The 21,478-nt window shown below is 41.0% G+C and overlaps 1 protein-coding gene across 1 annotated transcript; it reads right to left on the bottom strand.

Moving 5' to 3' along the window:
• Positions 1-983: 983 nt before the first annotated feature.
• On the bottom strand, positions 984-20,011 carry l1cama (L1 cell adhesion molecule, paralog a). The gene is made up of 27 exons (XM_053317380.1): positions 19,888-20,011; positions 17,013-17,115; positions 16,287-16,489; positions 15,218-15,340; positions 14,712-14,882; positions 13,064-13,175; positions 12,491-12,675; positions 11,403-11,534; positions 11,174-11,320; positions 9,025-9,136; positions 8,486-8,646; positions 8,229-8,388; positions 7,828-7,952; positions 7,570-7,671; positions 6,970-7,167; positions 6,808-6,878; positions 6,494-6,719; positions 6,292-6,407; positions 5,672-5,888; positions 5,196-5,318; positions 4,747-4,923; positions 4,544-4,657; positions 4,257-4,403; positions 2,976-3,107; positions 1,892-1,964; positions 1,710-1,721; positions 984-1,498 (listed from the first exon to the last, which is right to left on the bottom strand). The coding sequence occupies exons 1-27, from the start codon at positions 20,009-20,011 to the stop codon at positions 1,237-1,239; spliced, it is 3,828 nt and encodes a 1,275-aa protein (XP_053173355.1). The 3' UTR covers positions 984-1,236.
• Between the last annotated feature and the right edge of the window lie 1,467 nt (positions 20,012-21,478).

The raw sequence follows: 21,478 nt of genomic DNA, 5'->3' as shown, positions 1-21,478 counted from the left end.
CAATCATTTCTCTTGTCAGCTTGCTTTGATGAGGGCCTGAAAATAAAACTTGAGAGTGTTTGCCCACGAGACTCCCCTCTTTAATCTGTAAATATACATAAATACTGCTCTTCAAACTATTATAAATTAGAGTAGTATGAGATGGACAGGTATGAAAAGATTGTTAATTTGGGACAACAATGTTTTTAATACAGTGTAGAAAGAGACGAGGACAGATACAGAAAGCTACACATATGTCTCAACACAAAAATGTACAATATCATTTCCAATAATGGCATTACACTTCTGGTGGGAAGGCGAGAGAGTAATGACATCAATCTGGTGCTCTATGCAGACCAGCAGGCACAGGAACTTATAAGGAGCATGTACATATCTATAATACTGTATTATGGCTAAATAGATAGATGTAGATGCAGCTATATACACCAGATGCTACTCAGCATTTTCACAGCAAGTTCCCCTTAATGCATCCAATGTTATTTATAGTTAGAAACTTGGCTTCACTTAGATTCAATGAAGACATCTCAATCTATGAATTATGTCAATAAAGAGAGGTCATGAATTACTGAGTATTTATATGAATAGTGTAGAAAATAAATATGAAAAATAATGATATAAATAAAAATGTCAAGTAACAAAAGATCAGTAATAATCAGTCATAAAAAATGTCACTGGCTATTATAATCTGAGACATCACATGGTGTTAAACATATCATGTGTGAAATAATATAAAATATGATAAATATCTAAGACCTTTTACAGCCGCATGTGCTGTCTAAGGCTTTACCATCATCCAACTCTTTCAAAGCACTACTCAGCTTCTCTATGGGACAATCCCTTTGATCTTTCTACCTATACAACATTCTGCCTTAATTTTTTTTGTTTGTTTGCAGAGAGAAGAAAGAGGAGAAAGGGAGAGAAATGAATGTTAGTCATTTAGATATGTTGTAAATTACACAGATAAAGGAGAATGAGGGGGGTTTAAGGACATCTCCAAGTCAGAGTTGCTGTATGTCGCGTCAGTCACACATGTATCACATTGTCCACTACTTTGGACACTCCTTTGGTCAAAATAGTCCAGTCGATCAGATGACTGCCAGGAGCATCTGAATTGTCAATAAATTGATTGTGTATTAGTCAAAACTAAAGATGAGCAAGTCAACGGGGAACAGGAGCATATGGGCACATATGTGTTGACATGTTTTGGTCTGTTGATCACCGGTGGATGTATAGGGGTTAATCGAGAATGGTGACTGCGTTGGGCAGGCCGTTGGTGGTTGGGGAGATGGTGGTGGAGTTGAGCAGGGAGTTATCTGGCAGGGTCTGGAGTGTTTCTGGGTCCTCGCTGGGCTGGCTGAACTGGCTGACCAGAGATGCATACATGTTGGGGTCATTGGTCCTGGCACTGCTGCTGTTGAAATCCAGGTTGTCCTTGCTACACAGCTTGCTCTCCTCACCCAGGGATGCCTGGCTCTCTGAAAGCTTCACTTCAAGGTCACTACAATGACAGAAAATGAAAGTGTACAGAAGAGGTGAAATATATCACTAAACGTTAAAAAAAAAATTAAATCTGCAGCCTTAAATGTGCCTGCGTGCAAACCGAGAATACAACTGCATTTCACTATGATTATGCCAAATATGAAATGGTACATCAGGCATTGGCACAGGATAATTAATAATTGGGTTTCGGGAATCACATCAAAGCATACCTTTCTAGAGATCTGCATAGCAGGAGCAGGCATTAGGGAGAAAAGGAGACAATGGAAGGAACACAAAGGGTTAAGGAAAGAAAACAGTGCTGAGGGAATCAGGGCTGTGTTAGGAGTAAGAGGTTCAATAATCTATAGGAACATAATGTCACAAAGACACTGTGTGCATTCAAATGACAAACCTGTACTCTCCAAACGTCTCATCCTTCATAGGTCGTGCTTCTGAGTCCATCGGGCCCTCTTCTTTATCTTTCACTGAGAAGGAGAGAGATTATTGGATTTCATTATCTCTAAGATCTCAACCATGTTCCTCTCTAAGCCACTGTTTGAGACACTGGTACTGATATTCTGTCAGACAGCGAGATAAGCAAGTGACAACATTATCCTATAAAAATGTTTCAATATGTAGAGCAAAAGCATTTGGACCATCTGTAGACATAATGTGTTTATTTCTGTGCTCTAGTTTGTATTTTTTATTTAATTTCTCATCTGAGTTTAAGGGAATTAAGTACCACTATGAATCTAACTATTAAAATTCCAAATAATTTAAATAATTAATTGTTCAGAAGTACGATGCCAGTGGGTATGATTGGATTTATTATTCAATTAGTCTTCGCTTTTAGCACAGATGATTAAGTCTACTTTAAAAGGAAGTGAAGAGGTTTACCCTTATTTTCCCTTGTTTCTCCCTCCCTGTGGAAAGGGATGAAAGCCTGGTGCTTTTGTCTGACCAGTTAGAAAGTGGCCTACAGGTTGCAGTTAATGTTGTGGTTTGTGATTATTATTTCACAGTACTATCACAGTAAGGAAGTAAGGGCAGGCTTAGAGGTCTGTTTCACTACATGTTTGATATGAAGGCTGCAAGGGAGAAGTAAAAACTGGCCAGTTATTTGGAGTTCGACCTCTAAAGGGATCAGAAAGAGTTAAGGGAGCTGTTTGTGGGAGCATTTTAAACATGGAGCAATTTTATTTTACTGTCTCCTTTCCAGTAATCTTGTTTACTGTGCTGCATTCCAGTAATTGCTTGGCTTCTCTTTGCTCTGCAGTGTCATTTTCATTATCGGACACTTTTATGGCTCCAGACTATCCAGTGTTACCCAAAATGCCTTTGAAGATTGTGTTCTTAAAAAGGGCATGAAACCACTTGTCTAAAATTGCATTATTCCCATAAGCAACATTGTGGAGATGAGCTAACCAAGCAGATTCTTATCATTCGGCATCTCTACTGATGAATGCTTAATAGCCATCATGGTGGATCACACTTGCCTGAATACTTCCCCCCTTTACTCCTCTTGATGAAGCAGAGGATGAGCAGTATCAGCAGCAGCAGCACGATGGCGCTCACAACGCCAATGAACCAACCCTGTGTTGCAAAGCTTGGCTGCACCTCTGTCACTCCTTCAGGAGGAAAAAAGGAGAGGATGATGGGAAGGAGAGAGAGGAAGATTTTTGCAATGGTGATTAAAGTACAAGAGGAGTGGAAAGGATAAAGAAGGAGGAGATATTAAATAAAAGGGGGAGAAGAATCTAGTCTCCATTACCTGCCTGTCTGTGTCTGTGGGTCTGTTCGAAACCGCATACTTTCCTACTACTCGTACTAACTCTGACGTAATTTGAAGTATGTACTGTAGTGTGTTTCAACTGTGTAGTATGCGATTTAGAGTATGCCAGAAGTTCCCAGATGATATGCTAGATTCGCCAGAAATGCAGAGTATGCATCAAGAACTGACTACTCACACTTTAATTACCCAAGATGCAATGTAACTTCTGATAAAAAACTATAGACGGTATGAAAAAAAACCCAAACCCAATGTCACAGATCACCACCTTGGTGGTTTCCAGTTAGCTACAGCCTGTTTTCAAAATAAAAGCACCAATTCTATCATTATGGTTTTCTTAATAATAAAAGGCAACGGGTGTTTTATTTTGTGAAAATGACCGGGAGTGCGTTACTCGCTACGGCTAACTTGAGTGGGTCTGAATTTGCAGGAACAAAACTTTAAACAGGTGTTATTTGAACAAATTTGCATCACATTGTGGATCTAAAGGGCTACTTTCTCGCCTAAAAGGGTAACTGCTATTTCTCACAATTCGACTACCTGCTTGCTTGCCTGCTCTCTAACCCACCACCACCTGTTCCCCTTTGCCAGACCTTATTACTCTCCCTCATTCATCACCACCTCTTAATCCACTTCCCTGGCAAAAAATAATTTTCATTCATCTTAATTCAAGTCTTTGGATCCACATTACAAATCATAACATTAGAACAAAAGAGGAAGTGCATTATGTATTCTGACAGGGTAGGGTTCAGTGGGGAACTGAACAATGTTGCACAATACACCAAACTAACACAAGTAATGGATCATTTCATATGACTAACCAAGCGCTCCTTTTATGTAAGTCTTTGAAAGCACTTCACAGGCGGTGCAGGGAACTGCAATACATTCTCTACAGGATCAGGCTTTATATTTAGAAGTGGGAAGCCCAGAGGAGCAGCAGAGAAGATGAAAGAAATAAAGACAAATGAAGCCAGAGCACCCATATTACCTGTTCCTTCTGTCTTGATGACGTTGTCCCAGAAATCAGTGTTGTTGTAGGTGAAGAGTAGATGATATTGAGAGCCAGGTGTCAGGCCCTGAAGCTGGTAAAAAGACTGAGAGGAGTTCACCATTTCTGTTTTCTTCGATTTACTGCCTTCTGCAAAGACATAACATGAACCTCACATGAATCCTCTCTGTTTAGGCGTCAGGAGAATACAATTATTCTTATGAGGGATCAATCCTTTTTAAAGAGATTTTAGATATGCACAGCACATATTAGTGTAGATATTATACCATTTTTGTTGATGGAGTGGATCTGAAATCTAACATTCCTGTGTCTCTTCTTTGCCACCCAGCTAAGGTTAACTGAGGTTTCTCCTACAGACAGGCTGATGTTGACAGGAGGCACTGAAAGACAATAAGACAAAGGAATCAAATTCACAATCTGGTCCTGTACGTGTCCTATGAATGGAAAACATGATGAATCGGCTTTGTACCTCCATCCAGTGTGGTGGCACCCTCCCTCACGATGGGCTCTCCATCGCCAGCACCAGTGCGACCCCTCAGATAGAAACGGTAGTGGCTGTGTCGGTCCAGGTTCCTTAAGGTGTGGTGGGTGACTGTGGAGTCTTCTATTGTCTCCACCTGCATGGGGCTATCATCACTCTCCACAACTGACCGCAGCACAGAAACAAAAACATTCAATCAGTGCTTGATCTTTAACGTATTATTAAGGGTGACATGTGAATGACTGATGAGCATCATTAGCAGGCCACGCTTTTGACATTTCTCCTGTGTTATTGATTTTTTTGTGTTGAAATGTGTGGTGTTATATACACTACTGATGTTTTTACTGATGATGCACCATAGAAGCACCTATTAAACAGAATAATTTATGTGCTGGATGTTGGTAGGCTTGATGGATGAGCATGAAACTGCTGCTCACCCTGTTGGTACTGCAGTAGATATCCTTTGAGGATTCCATTGGGCTGACTAGGTGGTGTCCAGTGGAGGGTCATTTCTGTCTCTGATGGGCTGTCCAGTGTCAGAGATGAGGGAGGACCAGGAACTAGCAGCAATGCAAATAAGCCTGATTAAAATGCACTTAGCTTCACAGGCATTATCATACTGTTTTGATCATCCACTGTCATTTATTTTTCCCAACACCTTGACTGTTCAATAATATCAATCACTGCATCAATTTCATCCCTCACCATCAACTCATGCTCTGGATATAAGTGTCATTGTCTCTGTTTTAATCCACTACCGCCCAGCTTGCTCCATCTTTGTCTCTCCCCATCTGTCATTACACTCATTACCTCCACTCCCACTTTGTCTATTACCTCCCTCCATTTCGAGCTTGTTGTCCTTCTCTCTTCCACCTCTCCCCATCTACCCCTGTTTTTCCCCTCCATTTCTTACCTCCCTCATCAGTCTTGAAGGACAGTGCCTCAGAGAGGGGTCCTTCTCCCTTGCTGTTAAATACACGGACAGCCAGGTCATAGTGGGAGAATGGTCTAAGATCACCGATCACCTTCCTTTCCTCGTTGGCCCCAGTCTCCACCACCACAGAGGGCTCTGGCTCCCTGGCCCTTCGGCCTCGGTGGTGGCCCCTAGAGCTGGTCCTTGTCAAGTGGATCTGGAGCCAGAAAAAGAATTTGAAGACTGAAATATTTTTCAAACATTTCAAACATCCTAATTCAGTTAATATCATGTCGGTTTGAGAGAGTAGTCACATCTGAAGCGACACTTTCTGATAGCAGTGTTATAACTTCAGTCAGTACACTGTGTTTTCCAAAAGCTGTTTGAAAAAGAGAAAAAATAAAAGTCTTGGATGTTGAGTGGAGGATACATCATAGACCTAACGGACAGGAAAGGTAAGCAGTGTAAGTTCATTTTAACAACCTAGAAACTTAAGAGAACTCTAAAGCCTTTGCCCACTTAAAATCTGGCTACCTCTGTCGTGAACACAAAATATGTATTCATCAGGACAAGGGCTGAATATGTTAGCTCAAACAACAGAGGGAATACAGGACCAGTACCTTGTATCCCAGCAGGTTTCCTCTGACTGTCTCTCTCTCTATTGCTGCCCAAGTCACCCTGATGGCAGTGCTGTTCAGTATTGCAACACCCACACCTATAGGAGCCTCCAATGGTACTGAGAGATAATGACATACAGGACAGTGAAGAAAAGCTCATTGCTGAAAAACTGCTTGGAAAGTGTTTTAAAATGTAGAATTTTACCATCCTCTCCTGAGTAGCCGATGGTGGGGTCTGGTTCAGGTCCATCCCCTTCCTCATTAACAGCCTGCACTTTGATCTCAAAGGCAGAAAAGTTGCCAATGCCACTGACGATAAATGGTGGTGCTGTTGTGTAGTGTGTATGCCAGCTAGGTCCATGCCCCAGTACTCGCCTCCACAGCACCCGGTACTTGAAGTCAGGTCCATTGAATTCACGCTTGTCCATTTCCTGTAGTGAAAGGAAGAGTAGCCAATATGCACACAATCTTTTTTTTTAACTGTTTGATGTTATGCATTCATTCAGTTAACAGGTGTACCTTCCAAGTGATGAGTAGGTTGTCTGGGTCTGTGGATTCGCTCCTCACATCTTCAGGGTTATTGTCAGGAGCTATGATTGGAAAAAAGTTCAGTGTTTACTGTCACAATGGAAACTTGTAGTTACAAACACAGAAAGAAACAGGACAAGCCATGAGGCTAACCTTCAGCCTTTGTGTTGTAGATTTCAGATGGCTTGCTGGGATCGCTTTTACCCACGGCATTAATGGCAATGACCCAGAAACGGTAGGACATGTAGGGCTGCAGAGGGAGGATAACACGCTCCTTGTCTCCGGGTACTTTCATCAGTTCTTCCAAACCCCTCTCCTTGGAACCTTGGTCCTCAAACTCAATCACATACTCTGCAGAGACAAAAAGGAGTGTCAAGGGGTGATGGACAGAGACAGGAGGACTTGAAGTAGTATTAATAGAGCAATAGATAGATAAATAAAAACAGATAACATCATACAGAGATAATCCAAGTTTCACAAGTCTGGTGCTGCAGATCGAATAATAATCCGATCCAAGCAATGATGACAGTGTTACAGGTAAAATGATGACTGTTACAGGTATACAAGAAAAAAAGGTTTATGTTTGCATTTGTGTGTGTGTCTGTGCCATATCTACACTTGGTGGCACTACTGAAAAAGTCAAAATCACATCTGGAGAAATAACACAATTTCCACTTCCAACACAAAAATCAAAGAAATTAAAAAAAGGAATTTTTGCCATTATGTGTGTATGTATGCTTGTCTATACTCAACCTAGCACAGGGCTGTTGTGTTCATCTCCAGGACTCCAGCTGAGGGTGACAGCACGATGTTTAGGTTCAGTGATCTGGAGGAGGGTAGGGGGGTCTGGACGATCTGAAGTGGGCAACAATGATATGATTAATACAAACACCTCTTATCATATGCATACAAAGGCACACAGTTTAAACAAGGTTGTTAATTTGTTGCTGTATACTCAGTCTCAGACACTTGCCGTTGTTTGACCATACAGTATGTGTTCAGTGATCTTACCAATTAAAGTGAGGGTGCCGCTGGCTTCAGCCATGTCCAGGTTCGTGATCACCTGACAGGTGTAGATGCCTTGATCTTCTGTTTCCACATTAGCTATAATCAAGGCTGGGCCTTCAAATGTGTATCTGAAGAAATACAGACTTCAGTGTTATCCTCATTGATCTTCCTTTTAGTTATGAAATTATTATTATTCATTATTATTACTATATTATCTGTTCATGTAACAGGGATAAAACACATAAATATTCTAAAAACATGGTAAAAAGAAATGTAATAAATGTAATTTATATACAGGATACAGTGAACAGTGAAGAAAAAGGAATTGATAAAATAATCATTCCTGTCAGTAATTTCTAAGATTATCTTCTTTATTGTTATCTTGTGTTTAAATATGGCCTTACTTTTCATCACTGTGGGACTCAAACAGCTTCTGACCATTTTTTCTCCACTGAAGGAGTGGGAGGCCAAGACTGGGGTCAACTCTGGCCAGACAAGTGAAGTTTGCTCTATTTCCAGTCTGCACCTTCAGAGCCTGTGGTGGTGACAGGATCACTGTCCTGTCTGGAGGAGAAAACAAGGAGACAAACAGTACAATACTGAAACATGAGGTGCAAATAACAACAGCGTGTGCAACACAGTGTGTATGTGTCTCACTCACTGATCACTTCCAGGATCGCACTGATTGACAAGTTGGTATGCTGCACAGAGCAGGTATAGGTGTCCTGATCACTGTAGGTGACATTAGCAATCTCAAGCCCCCCGTTGGTGAGCAGGTTAACTCTGGGATCTGCCAGAATCTCGATGGTGCTTTCGCTCTCCCTGGAAAAGACACACATGCATCCAAAAAAATACACATTAGAGACCTTTCGAGCATGTAAAAAAAATTTCAGCTCCTGCAATGGCTGATGTATTTACCAGTTTATTTGTCACTTTTTTTCTAATTCCCCAACCAGACTGTTTTTTTTAATAGAACAAAGCCTGATTGGATACCTGCCCCACTAGCAATATTCAAAATAACAGCCCAGATGTAACAACATTTGGCTGTTAATTTATGCATTTTGTATAAAGAGCTATAAAGAGCGATAATATCACCTCTGTGAAATTTATTAAAATGAAAATCTGTGAGAAAGTAACAATACAATATAACCCATTGCCACAGAATATAGTGGAATAGAGTAGGTTGCTCGAGTGCCTCACCATGTGACTTTAGGTTTAGGAGAGCCAAAGCTCTCACACTCCAGTAAAGCCTTCTGGCCTTCTGTAAATTTGTATGTGAGCTCATCCTCAGTGAGGATCTGGGGAGGCAGCTCTGAAACAAAACACAAAGAGAAATTAAACATACATGTAAACACACATAAATGAAGCAACACCTGCAAGCTGCAAAGAGAAAAACAAAACAAAAACAAAACAAAAAACTTAGGTATAGGTGCTAACCTTAATGTATAAACTCTGTGTACACACATATTTAAATGTACTGTACAAAGCATATGTCTACTGTTGCAGAGTATACAGGATCTTGAAATCCACAGTCCAGTCAGCCGGACGGTAAAATAGCATGTTGAAGAAACCTTCCTCCCCTCCTTTGCCCTCAAAATCTGTTTACAAACCCAAAAATTAAAGGAGTACTTTGAGCTCTGGCCATCATCAGTGCTAGACTAGATTCTATGTTAGCTCCTTGGCCCCAGGTCCAAGAGGCTTCCAATGATAATACTTCTCAAATTAACAATTTCTATTGAAATAAAGTTTGTGGGAAGATTTCAATTTGTTCTGCAGTCATAAATCTTGCAAACAAAACTCTCTTCTTATGTACAGATAGAATTAAAGTTGAATTCAATAACATGATTTGTGGAAGAGAGGTTACAGAACTATCCAGTATGGCAGAGAGGATGGAGGCAAGCTTTGTCCAAAACAGGTATACGCTTGAGCAATCTCACATTAAATGCCACCACTAAGTAAATTACTGTTTCTGAAGATGGTTGTGTCCTAATGCCATTCATGTCCTATTGACCTATTCTACCAACTTGTTTCAATGCATTAACTAAAAGTGCAATAATTGGTCCAAAATTATTTAAAAACATTTTTTTTGGAAAGATCAGAAAAAATATTCTTAATGGTATATGGCAGTACTATTTGTTTCTACAACTCAAGCCATAGTACAACTACCTCCTTCACAAAACATTTCAGCAAAGGCTTAAGCATAAATAAAAGATAACACATTTCAAAGCCTGGCTGCTAATTGGGACTGGCAAATGACTCATTATTGGGTTGTTTATCACACCAGATAAATTTGTGTTTGCAGTTTCTTCCAAAAACATACTGGGGGTGGTAGATGGATGATGTTAAAATATATATATTTTAAGTAATACACGGCTCCTTATCAATAGTCCTGAAGCCAAAGTAATAAGTAATAATTATTATTAACATTGTTGCAATTCTTCTTTCTTTTTTTTTTGTCCGTTGTAGTTTTTTGTTACAATTTTGTACAACTGATACATTTATCGGTGATCTCTCATCAAAGTCAACATCACCCATTGAGAAATTCAGAGGGCATAGGATCTGTTCAAACTGATGTTGTAACCTGAAATAGTGCTAAACTCATGAATATTTAACACTGCTGGTAAGGACTGTGGCACATTGTAAAAAAAATAATAATAATAAATCATCAGCATAAAAAGCCAGTTTGTGATATGTCTTGTTTACAACAATGTGTTCCACCTCTTGAGTGTTTCTGATCTTCTGCACTAATAGTTCCAGGGGTAAGGTGAAGAGTAATACTGGCTATGGACATCCCTATCTAACTCTTCATTCAACAGAAAATTACATGGAACAGCCATTAGATGTAAGTACCCTCACTGCTGGGTAGTGATACAGAACTTTGATCATAACTATGGACGTTTCTCCAAAAACCCATATTTGTTAATCAAATGCATCAACAGACAGCACTGCACATGAGGACAGTATTTTAGATGCTGCATCTATAATATGTACACGGTGTCTCAAGTTATCTACTACAAAATCTTTGTTTAAAAAAGCTCAATTTATCTATTATTTCAATTTATATTTATGTCTCCATTAAGTAGACACTGGACAACAACTTGAGCTTAAATTCTTATACTTTTCTTTTTTGTAAAACTGTGATAATAACTGTATTTACATCTCTGTAGAAGCTTCCTTCTCTAATCACTTGCTGGAACATATCAAATACGAGAGATCAGTGTTTCCTTGTGGGGAACGATGCAGTCAGTGCCGAGATACTAATGCAGTACATATTCTACTTTAAATAATAATCTTATCCAGATGTGTTGACTGACTGAACTTTATTAAGTAAGTAATATGTATGGCTCACCAATGACATATACGTTGGTGTTGGTGAGGATGGTTCCATGCTTGTTGGAGGCGTGGCACTGATAGATTGCAGTGTCTTCAAAATTGACATCATTTAGGATCAGGGATCCAATTGACGTCACAGTACGTCTGGGGTCCTCATCGGTTTCTATTAAAAAAGCACACACACACAGTCAGCACAGTAAACAGTAAGGTAAGGTGTTTAGGTATGTATGTGCAGGTGTACAGACCTGAGAGGGACATCCCGTTGATGGTCCAGCTGATAGTAGGAGTGGGGATGCCGTCTGCCTGGCAGTCTAGTCTGACATCCTCACCTGGGGCATACAACTGACTGAATGGCTCTTTGGTCCAGTAGGGAGCCGCTACAAGGGAAGGAATGTATTGATCACATACAGTGCAAGCAAAACATTACATTCTTAAGTTACACTGTACTGAACATTTACACAAGACAGTGTTGAGTAAAACTGATGGGATGATGGGTTACACTCTACAAGTCAAAATCTCAAAAATGAAACAGTCAATCACCATGGTACCAAGAGGCACTCCATCAATTTTACAATTCAAAGTCTATTTACTTGTCGCATGGTACACTACTCAGCTTGTGACAGTTGCAGAATGTCTTCTGTTTGTCTGGAGGCACTTTGTCAACTTTGAAAAAGTTATTCAATTGATATTACCAAGGTATCTTGGCTTGGGCTTAAAGAGAATTTTTTTAACACAAAGCATGCAAATAAAGGACATGGAGCTTGATGGAGCACACCTAGCACAGAGGATCTAATGAATTTTGCTAATGAGCTGCATTGTAAGAAATGCAGGGCACAGTGTTTTTGGAGTTTAATCCATACTACAGACTTAATGTCAGGATATCACTTTTGACTGTTTTTGAGCTGTTTTTTCTTAATCTGGCTCTTGCTAGTGCACCATCTTGAAGGAAAACTACCATTGAACTGTAAAATCATCACTTTGGCTGAATTCTTCTTTATACCACATGAAATGTAGCATAGCATATACATATACATAGTATGAATTGTAACACTTCCACTGTGTGTATAGAAAATACAAAACCTTTCATAAGTGCATAAATTAGTCCATAAATGAAAGCTTTAATCTATAACTAGCATAGTATAAACACATCCACAAGAACAACATCTATAAACTACAACATAAAATATATATATAACATATAATATACTCTTGTTGTTTTTTCATTAATTAAGATTTGGTTGAAAAACTCCTGCATCTGTACATCTGACTAGATGGGTTGCTACAAAATGTGTCTTTGAAATTTTGTTTGCATACATGAATGTTTGTGACGTACCTTCTACAGTCACAGTGTAAGTGTGTGTGGTCTTCCCTTGAGAGTTTTCAGCTATACACTGATATTCGCCACCGTCACTCTCAGAGATATTACTCAAGCGCAGGCGGCGGTCAAACATATCTTTGGTGGCCCGAGATTCAGGCAGCTCCCCGTCTTTCCTGAGCCACAACACTTTGGGGGTTGGACTGAAGAGGAGAAGACAAGGGAGGAAGGTGTTTAGCAGAAGAGGGAAGAAGGTGGATGGGCAAATGCAACAGAGGAAGGGAGAAACAGAAAAATAGGAATTATGATCGAAAGTGTGAGAAAGTGCATGTGAAATGAACGGTGCATGCAAAGAGAAAAAGAGACATGCAGGGTAAAAAGAGGAGATGCACATGAAGAGGAGATGCACATGAAGAGGAAAAGGTGGCAAGAAGCAGAGTTAGCAGGAAATAGCAAAGGAGATTACATGAAGAGTGTAGGTAGGTAGTGGGAGGGGGGAAAGATGGATGGGAGGCAGGTAAGATTGATTAAAAGGAGTGGCTCAAGTTTTCTGATTGATGGAGGCAGGCACACACATGCGCAAACACTCACAGGCCTTGGACAATGCACTCAAGCTCCAAAGTCTGGCCCCTAAGGGCAACATAAGAGCTGTGGATTCCAGCGGGTCTCATCATGAGGGGCCTCCTGTTCCGAAGTGAGTTGGCTGAAGAAAGAGAGGTAGAAACACAGGGAAGGAATGAAAGATGCATACATATGCATGGGTCATTTTCAGATTGCTATGCTGCTGACACAGCAGCCACTTTAGAGACTCTGACACACACACACACACACACACACACACACACACACACACACACACACAGACACACACACACAGACACACACACCAACACACACATCATGTGGAAAAGTTTTTACCTTCCTAACAACAAATTGTCGTACAGATTTTCTGCACACACACTGAGGTTGAATGTTAACATGTGTTTATCTCTCTGACCTCTAGTTGGGACACAGATGCTGGCAGCCACATCTCAGTGTGAGCTGCATCTCATTACCACTGGGCCGAGGAGGTGATGGGACCCCTGCTGGCTCTGGAAGTGTCTACTGGATATGGTCATTGCTTTGGTCAGCACAACATACCACTACATAGGGTGAGTTGACTTTGGTTTAACGGTGGGGCCTCAGTGGTTCTCAACAAATACTATATCCCATACTGTGTGTGTCAATTTCAACTGATTTCTCTCAAATAAAGAGAACAATTAAAGAGACTGATATTTGCATTGCTTTTTTTATCACTTGGTATTTTGTGTGCTATTAAAAGCCATATTGTATCTGTACGTTTTATACTGCTGAGCTGGGGGAAATTAATATCACATCATCATCCTCAACATCATCTGCGTCTGTAGTTTAGGTTTGATTATTCATGATGCGGTTACCATCCATCTGTACAGGCTATATGTCAAAATAAATATACTTGCATAACAAAAATGTGTATTGAGTTTAGGTGTTTTGTTTTGGATTTTATTTGATCATATGAGAGTATAAAGAGAGAGAAAAAACACTGTGAGGAGATAATGATATGTGGAAAAGGTAACCTGCCAAAATCAAACAGAGAATGTCACACTTATATGGTGTGCATCTTAAACCAACTAACCAGTATACAGTGTAAACTTGTTTTTAAAGGCTCAGTTCACCCAAACGACCAAACATGTAGTCTTTTCAATGGAAGTCTCTATAAAAAATATGGTGGCAGTTGTTTTTGGAAAGATATGTTGCTGATTTTAAAAAATTGAATTTGCCAATGCTATGAGCACTACAGTTGAAATCCCACTTGCCTTCTTTTAACTGAGGTAGAGGCAGAAATCCCAGTGGCAGTCATATCAAAACCCAAAACTATTTGCATGTGTTGATACCACTGGAGGTAAGCGAGAAAAGATGTTTGTAAGGTTATTGAACCTACCCTTTGATATTATTTAAGAACACGTAAAGTGAACTTTGGCCCTCTTGTGTGCTCTTTCACATATAATTCAATGTGTTTCCTATGAGGAGCAGTTATTATGTATATTACAAAAATAATGTTATTAATGGCTACTGATGGTTTAATGAGGAACTCCTGCAACCTGCTCATTCTTAAGACTCACACTTTAAATTTTGAATAAAGGCTTAAGATGCATGTCAGTATCAGTAATATCAGTACAGTCTAAGTCAATCAGAGTTAGAGTCAGAGAGTATAACTCACAGGGGTTGACAGTCAGAATGGTGGGTTCCTTTGCCAGAATGGTGCGGGTTAAAAGGTACTGAACGTTGCAGATATAGTCATCTCTGCTGTCCTCTGTTGTCAAATGAGCAAAGTATAGGTTTCCATCTTTCCCCACCACCACCCGCTCACTTAGCTTGATATGATGTAGCCCTGTAGAGAAAGGGAGAGAGGAGATGAGAAACAGAACAAAAGAGACAGAGGAGCTTAACAACAGAATTAAATAGTGAGAGAAAATAGAGGAGACACAATAGGATGAGAGAAATAAAAAAAGATGATAAAGAACAGCTGAAGATTAGGGGTAAGAATAGACTCTGCTTAGCCTAGAAAAGGTGATGAAGACTTTTAAAGAAAAATCTAGAGATAGATAAATATATGAAAGAATATCCTGGACACAAAATGATGGAAAGATAGTCTAAATGAGAGATTTGCTTGAAGAGGCAGAAAAGGTTGTTATGGAGGAAGAGATGGAAGGATAATGTACTCACTCCAGTCCATCCAGTGAATGATAGGCTCCAGAGAGCTCTGTGGGGGGTTACACTTCAGAACAATACTGCTTCCCTCTTCAGAGTTCACCTTAATCTTTTCTTCTTTCTGCTGAGTTGGGGGCTCTAAAGGGAGGCAAGCGAGAACAAATACACACTCATAAGTCTGAGTAGTAACACATGCGATGAACGTAATGTAAATGTACACAACCACCTGTACAACAACAAGGCAGATAAGGAGCATGATTTATAAATTCATCATTTGAGGAACTGAAGAAGGCGCCAAATTGTCTTTTTTCTTCTTGTAGAAGTAGAATTACATGATTTATGATTCATACATGCCCCCCCCCTCCATCCCGCCCATTGTTGATAACCCCACAGGAGCTACTGAAGAGTGCTTCACATGACATCAACTCAAGAGCGTTTCTGGGGAAACCGTTGTCAGGGAAACTGTGAAGGAAGGAGGTCGCCCAGGAGAGATCCAGTCACACAGGTGGATGGATAAGCTTTTCACACTTGCCCAGGGGCCTGTGTGAGTGTGTGTGCTTTTGCGAGCATGTGTGTTCATGAGTATATGCTGATTATCATGTTATTGTATGTAATTATGTTCTGGGTGGTGGTACCCTGAGCTCTCACTGTGAGTCTCCATCTGCAAGCAAATGAGCTCTCTATAAAGCAGGGCAAGGAAAAGGTTTATACACTGGCTCCGCTCACAGCTTTGTAAATCGTTCTGTTATTGCTGATAAAAAACAACAACTGAGCTCGCTTTCAAATCAGGACCTTGAGGGCATTTACAGGAGCGCTAATACTGAAACTGACATCTATAAAAGGCATGGAACGCCTCTAATGTGATGCAATAAAGGTGTTTGAAAACATATCAGAGGATGTTTGATTTGTTTGATACTATTTGAAGGGGTGTGATTTCTCTCATAGGGTTAAAGTCATACTCACTGAGCCAGACTAAATCATAAAAAAATCTAGTTATTAACAGTCTTCAAAATTTGGTCACTTTGTATTTCAGTAATTCATCAGTGGTTGTTTTAGTAGTGATCAGTCATGAGTGTCTTCTTACCATCCATGGTGAATCTGGCCTCATTAGAGACTGCTGTTCCCAGCACGTTGGATGCGTAGCATACGTATTTGCCTTGGTACTGCCTCAGGTTGTCCATAGTATTACTGCGTGTGTAGAATACAAATGAGCCCGAGTCTTTAGAAACCTTCAGCTCTGGGTCACTGCCTGGGTCAAACGCCTTTCCATCCTTTGTCCAATGGAAACTTGAGTAAAGAATAACATAATCAGAAACACTAATGGCAGATTGTTCATTCAAATATCAAAGTCACAAAAAGCATTTCTATGCCTTTGAAAGCAGTCACAACACAAATGAGATGATGTCCTTACATGTCACTGAATTTGAGGACACAAATGAATTGCTGCAAAATTGACACAAGGTGCCCCAGAGGGACTCATAAGCTTGTGCTGTGTAATTGCGATATTCATCTTTTACTTGGCAATCGTAGCAGTTTTCCACTTCAGAGCAGACATTCTGAAAAGATTGCTCTAGGCTTAATGACATTTATCCCTTGTTGATATGTAAAGTCTGACTGGGAGAATCTGTGCTCTCATGTAATACTAATATGTAGATGTCAGCTGAACAAGGAGAGGGAAGGTCACTGTGCTCAGTTGTCTAAAAAGATTGTGACGAGGTTCCTTCGTGACTAATATAGGATCATCAGACATAGACAAGCTGTGGTTTGTGTGTGTGTGTGTGTGTGTGTGTGTGTGTATGTGCTGACTTACACCGGTGCAGGGTTGCCAGAGGCTTCGCAATTCATGCCAAGGTCTTCAACACTAAAGACGATGACAGACCCTGGCTGTGTGGTGATCATTGGAGGCATCTTGACTGCAAGGACCAAAAAAAGTTAGTGCTGTGACAAGTCACGCATGTGCATACCTATATGGTTTAGATAGGTACAAAGACATGCACTTTCTCAGAATAGTACTGCAGTCTTTAGTCTGCTGCGTTTACATGACCTGCTTTCCTTCTGCACGCTGCTTTAATAACTCCTGCTATGACACATATTACCCTGACTTAACACTCACATCCCTATGGCTGTTAATGGTTTGCCAGACAGCACAGAATAACCAGAGATACCACTAATTTTCACAGTTTAAATACTGCCAATAAGCATTTCTCAGTCACTCGAAAAGACTCCCCAGAGAAAGAAATGAAATGTAGGCTGTGGAAAAGAGTGAGAGCAAGAGAACAGGCAAAGAAAATGGGTTGGGATGAGAGGAAATGGATACAGCATAATGTAAGAGGAACATGTAAAAGAGATACATGGCCTGAGAGACAGGGAGAGGGAGGGATAGGGTCTGTGAGCCTTGGGGAAATAAAGCAGGGATTTTAGAGGAAGAAAGTAATGACCATCAGAAGAGGTTTCGCTTTCTCTGTCTCCATAACAGCCGTAAAGCAATGCCTCGATAGCAGACTGGGATGAGGCATGAATACTGTACTGAACCAGCATGTTTGATTCTTCTGCACGCTTCATGTCGTGCTTTTATGTTCTGCTCCTTACAACTTATAGACAAGAAGTTAAACCTTTTTTCCCCCACATAGCTACAGGAACTATATGCATAGGCTGCTTATAGTGGAATAGGGGTCACAGCTTGATACTTGTTGTTAGAGTCTTTAATTTGGCTTTAAGGGAAAGAGACAGAGCCCAAGCCTGAGATAAATATACCGTATGTAGGTAAATGGGTAAAGGAAGACACAGAGGATGGAGGGGAGGATGGGGAGGGGGCTGTGGTAGATGAGAAGAAGGCGATAGAGATGAGGGCTGAGCGGACAAGGGAGACAGATGGAAGTGCTGTAAAGAGAGAGCACATGCAGAGAGAACAGAAAAACAGAGCAAAGGGAGACAGAGACAGCGGAATAAAAAACAAACAAGGGGTAGGTTCACAAAGATTCATAGAGAGAAAGATAGGGAGAGTGTGGGAATGTAATGAAAGAATTCCCACTGATATAAGAAATAAGCCCATTTCCTCAGCTGATCAAATTTAAGTTTGAGCTGCGGGCGCTACTCCATTATTGGCAGAGGAGGAGGGGGAGGAGGAGGAGGAGGAGAAGGAGGAGAGGAGTCAGTGCTTAGTGCTTTAACTCCTCTTTATTTCCCTGTGTCTTTGATCTGACAGCCCTGCTGCCTCCTTACAGACACGGGCTCCTCACACTTCCTCCTCCCTGCCCCTACAGGGATCTCACCTATTGGGAGTCACTGAGGCTAAACACACTATTACATACAGGAAAAAAAAGTACAGAGAAACACACACATCCTCACACGGAAACACTCAAGCATGTCTCCTGGCGGCACAGACTATAACACACACACTGAAAAAGATGCATGCAGTAAACACAGACACAGACGCAGGCATAACACTGCAAATCCACAGGATGGAAAATAACCTCTCTGGCATAATGACAATGTTTACAATGAGCCCTGCCGGCACCTGTATTAGAATTAAAAGCACTTACAATCACTTTGGCGGTCTGTTAGTCCACAGTGATAGCAGTAAACAAGAAGGAGAAAGAGATTGTTAAAAGTACAGATAGACACACTGAAAGCACCATTAGATAGATAGATAGATAGATAGATAGATAGATAGATAGATAGATAGATAGATAGATAGATAGATAGATAGATAGATAGATAGATAGATTTCCTGAAAACGGAACAACAATTATGATACATGGACGATGAAGCACTGTAATGTCGCCTGTAATGGGGCGTAGCTTTTAACCCCAGCCTCCTTGACACAGATTCTAACGCATCTCCTTTATTGATCCCGATCACTGCCTCTAATTGAAAGGCAGAGGACACTTTGACCTTTTACATCTTTGACCTGCTCCTCCTTCCTCCTCCTCATCATCCTCTCTTCATCCTGCTTGGCCCTCTCACCTCCATGTCATCCAGTGCCTTTGGGAATTGGATCGGCATATTTACTGCATTTCATCAACATTCACAGGATGTGTGTGAGTGTTTGCACACACACTTTTGAATTCCATGTGGGTGGTGAAAGACTGAATAATTGCAAGCCGTCTTGGATAAAGAGTGAACAACTAACGCCAAAGTGGAAACAATATTCTCTGTGGTTCAATTGGAGGTCTGTGGATAGGCTTGCAGCAGCAGAGGAGATGAAGATCAATTTCCCTGCAGGCCCACATATTGCTTTGAGGAGGAGGAAGAAATGAGAGCAAGTGACGAAAAAACCTAGGTGGGTTTTTGGTATTACTCTGTTGTTGATGAAATTATTCACCAATCTGATTCTGGTTTGCTCCAAGGAAACCAGATCAATAGTAGGACTAATCAATTCAGTATGAGGAGATCAATTACACAGTAATTAGAAGCAGCACAGGCACAGATGAGTGCTAAGTGAAGGAACCTCAGATAGTGCAGCCTTTTGAGCATAATAGTACAATCCTACCCTGAATATTGAGGTTACTGAAAGAGAAACATGTTCATTCTGCTCATTTGCACTAATTAATCATGATGAAAGATCATTATTAGCGTGCTTTGATGAATCAACAATGTAATTAACACAACAAATAGATCTTTGAACCTCGTGGAAAAATTAAGCTTCCATTGTTATGAATGGTACGATATGAATCTATACTCACAGTTGGAGGGTATGTGTATGGCTGCATGGCTGAGCTGGGCAGCAAGGGAAAGGAGGAGGAGGATGAGAAGGCGGGAGGAGCACTGCCCCCTACTGCCAACCTGCTGTCGCTGCGTGTGAGGCATTGCTCACTGTCCCATCAAAGTCCCACCTGCTCACACACTCGTACAGTAAAATGCACACAGAGGGCAACCTCACACACTGAGAGAGTGCGAGGCTATGTTTGTCCTCCGAGAGGCCTCGGCTGTCTTTTCTCTTTTTTTTCTCTCTCTCTCTCCTTTCGCTCTCTTCTTAAGTCAGGTCCACGCCCTCCTGCTGGTCTCCTCTCTGAAAGATGAAAGGGGGGGGGGGGGGGCAGAGAGAGGGAGGGGCAGAGCGAGGCCATGTGTCAGAATGGGAGAAAAATTACCCTGCACCATGTGGTCAGACCTATAGACAGACCATGACATGGAGTTAACACACCAATCAGAAGTTAAGGGCACGCATCCTAACAAAAACCACCAACAATGCCTATCACTGAACCTGTTCCTCAAAACCTATTTAATTTGGTTAATTAGATGACCAATGGCCCATATGGAGGGGCCAGTCAGCAGGGCAGATGAAGCTGAGCAGAGCCTCCCAGCACCCAGATGGGCTGAGGACAGACAAATGCAGATTGATGAAGAGTCAAATCAGATAATATGCGAGACATACATACAAATAGTGGACAATTAGGTTGACTTGTTGAGGCTGCATTGCATGGGCTGTATAGTTTGGGTGATAGTGCTGTGATAAGCGTGTGATAAAGATGCTATCAGTCATGGTGAGTGAGGCAAGCCACCCCTAGGAGTCTATCCGTTCTCCATCTGTACCCTTGGAGCTGGTCCTCGCCACAACATGCGGGCTGTTCTCCCCCACGACACCACGTGGTGCAGCCTGCTGATTGTTTACACTGCATACTATTGCACACAAAGAACTGTTATAACACACCATGATTAAGACATACATGTGAGACAAAAGAAAATGGCGATAATAGAAAGAGGATGCTTATTTAGCAGCCTGATTGGAAGAGTTTTGGCTCTGCACACTGCTGGTTGTTGGCAATGCCACAGTGGGGTGATGAGTAACCTTGGAGAGTAGGGGAAGGTCAGAGAAGAGAGAAAATGGAGATGATGGAGTGGACAGGAGGGCAAGAAGAGGATGGAGGGGGGTGATTATCATTCATTTTCTTTTTTCCTCTTGGGTAATGGCCAGACAGTTAATTACTGAGGGTATTTCCATGTCATTCAGTTAAGAATGTATTGAAGAATGTCTTTAAAAGAGACACAGAAATATGGTATTTGTCTACATCAACACAGCCAAATTAGATGAAATTAAAGACCAAACAAGAGCTAAGCCCTTAATAAAGGAGTTTAAACTAACAGCATTAGGATTAAATGAGCCATTACACTCACTTGCTTGCCTTGTCAAGAGAACAGCACAACAAGCACATAGGGGGTGAAAAAGGAGGGGTGAAGTGGGTGGAGGATTTAACGGGAAGATAAAAAGTACAAAAGTGGGTTTGAGAAGCAGAGCAGAGGAGGAGGGAATGGTGTAGGTAAGGAAGCAGAGAG

The sequence above is a fragment of the Scomber japonicus genome, chromosome 4 (genome assembly GCF_027409825.1).
Source record: "Scomber japonicus isolate fScoJap1 chromosome 4, fScoJap1.pri, whole genome shotgun sequence".
Classification (NCBI taxonomy): Eukaryota; Metazoa; Chordata; class Actinopteri; order Scombriformes; family Scombridae; genus Scomber; species Scomber japonicus.
Note: the sequence above shows the minus strand (reverse complement) of the source record. Positions and strands in the feature narration are given on the sequence as shown.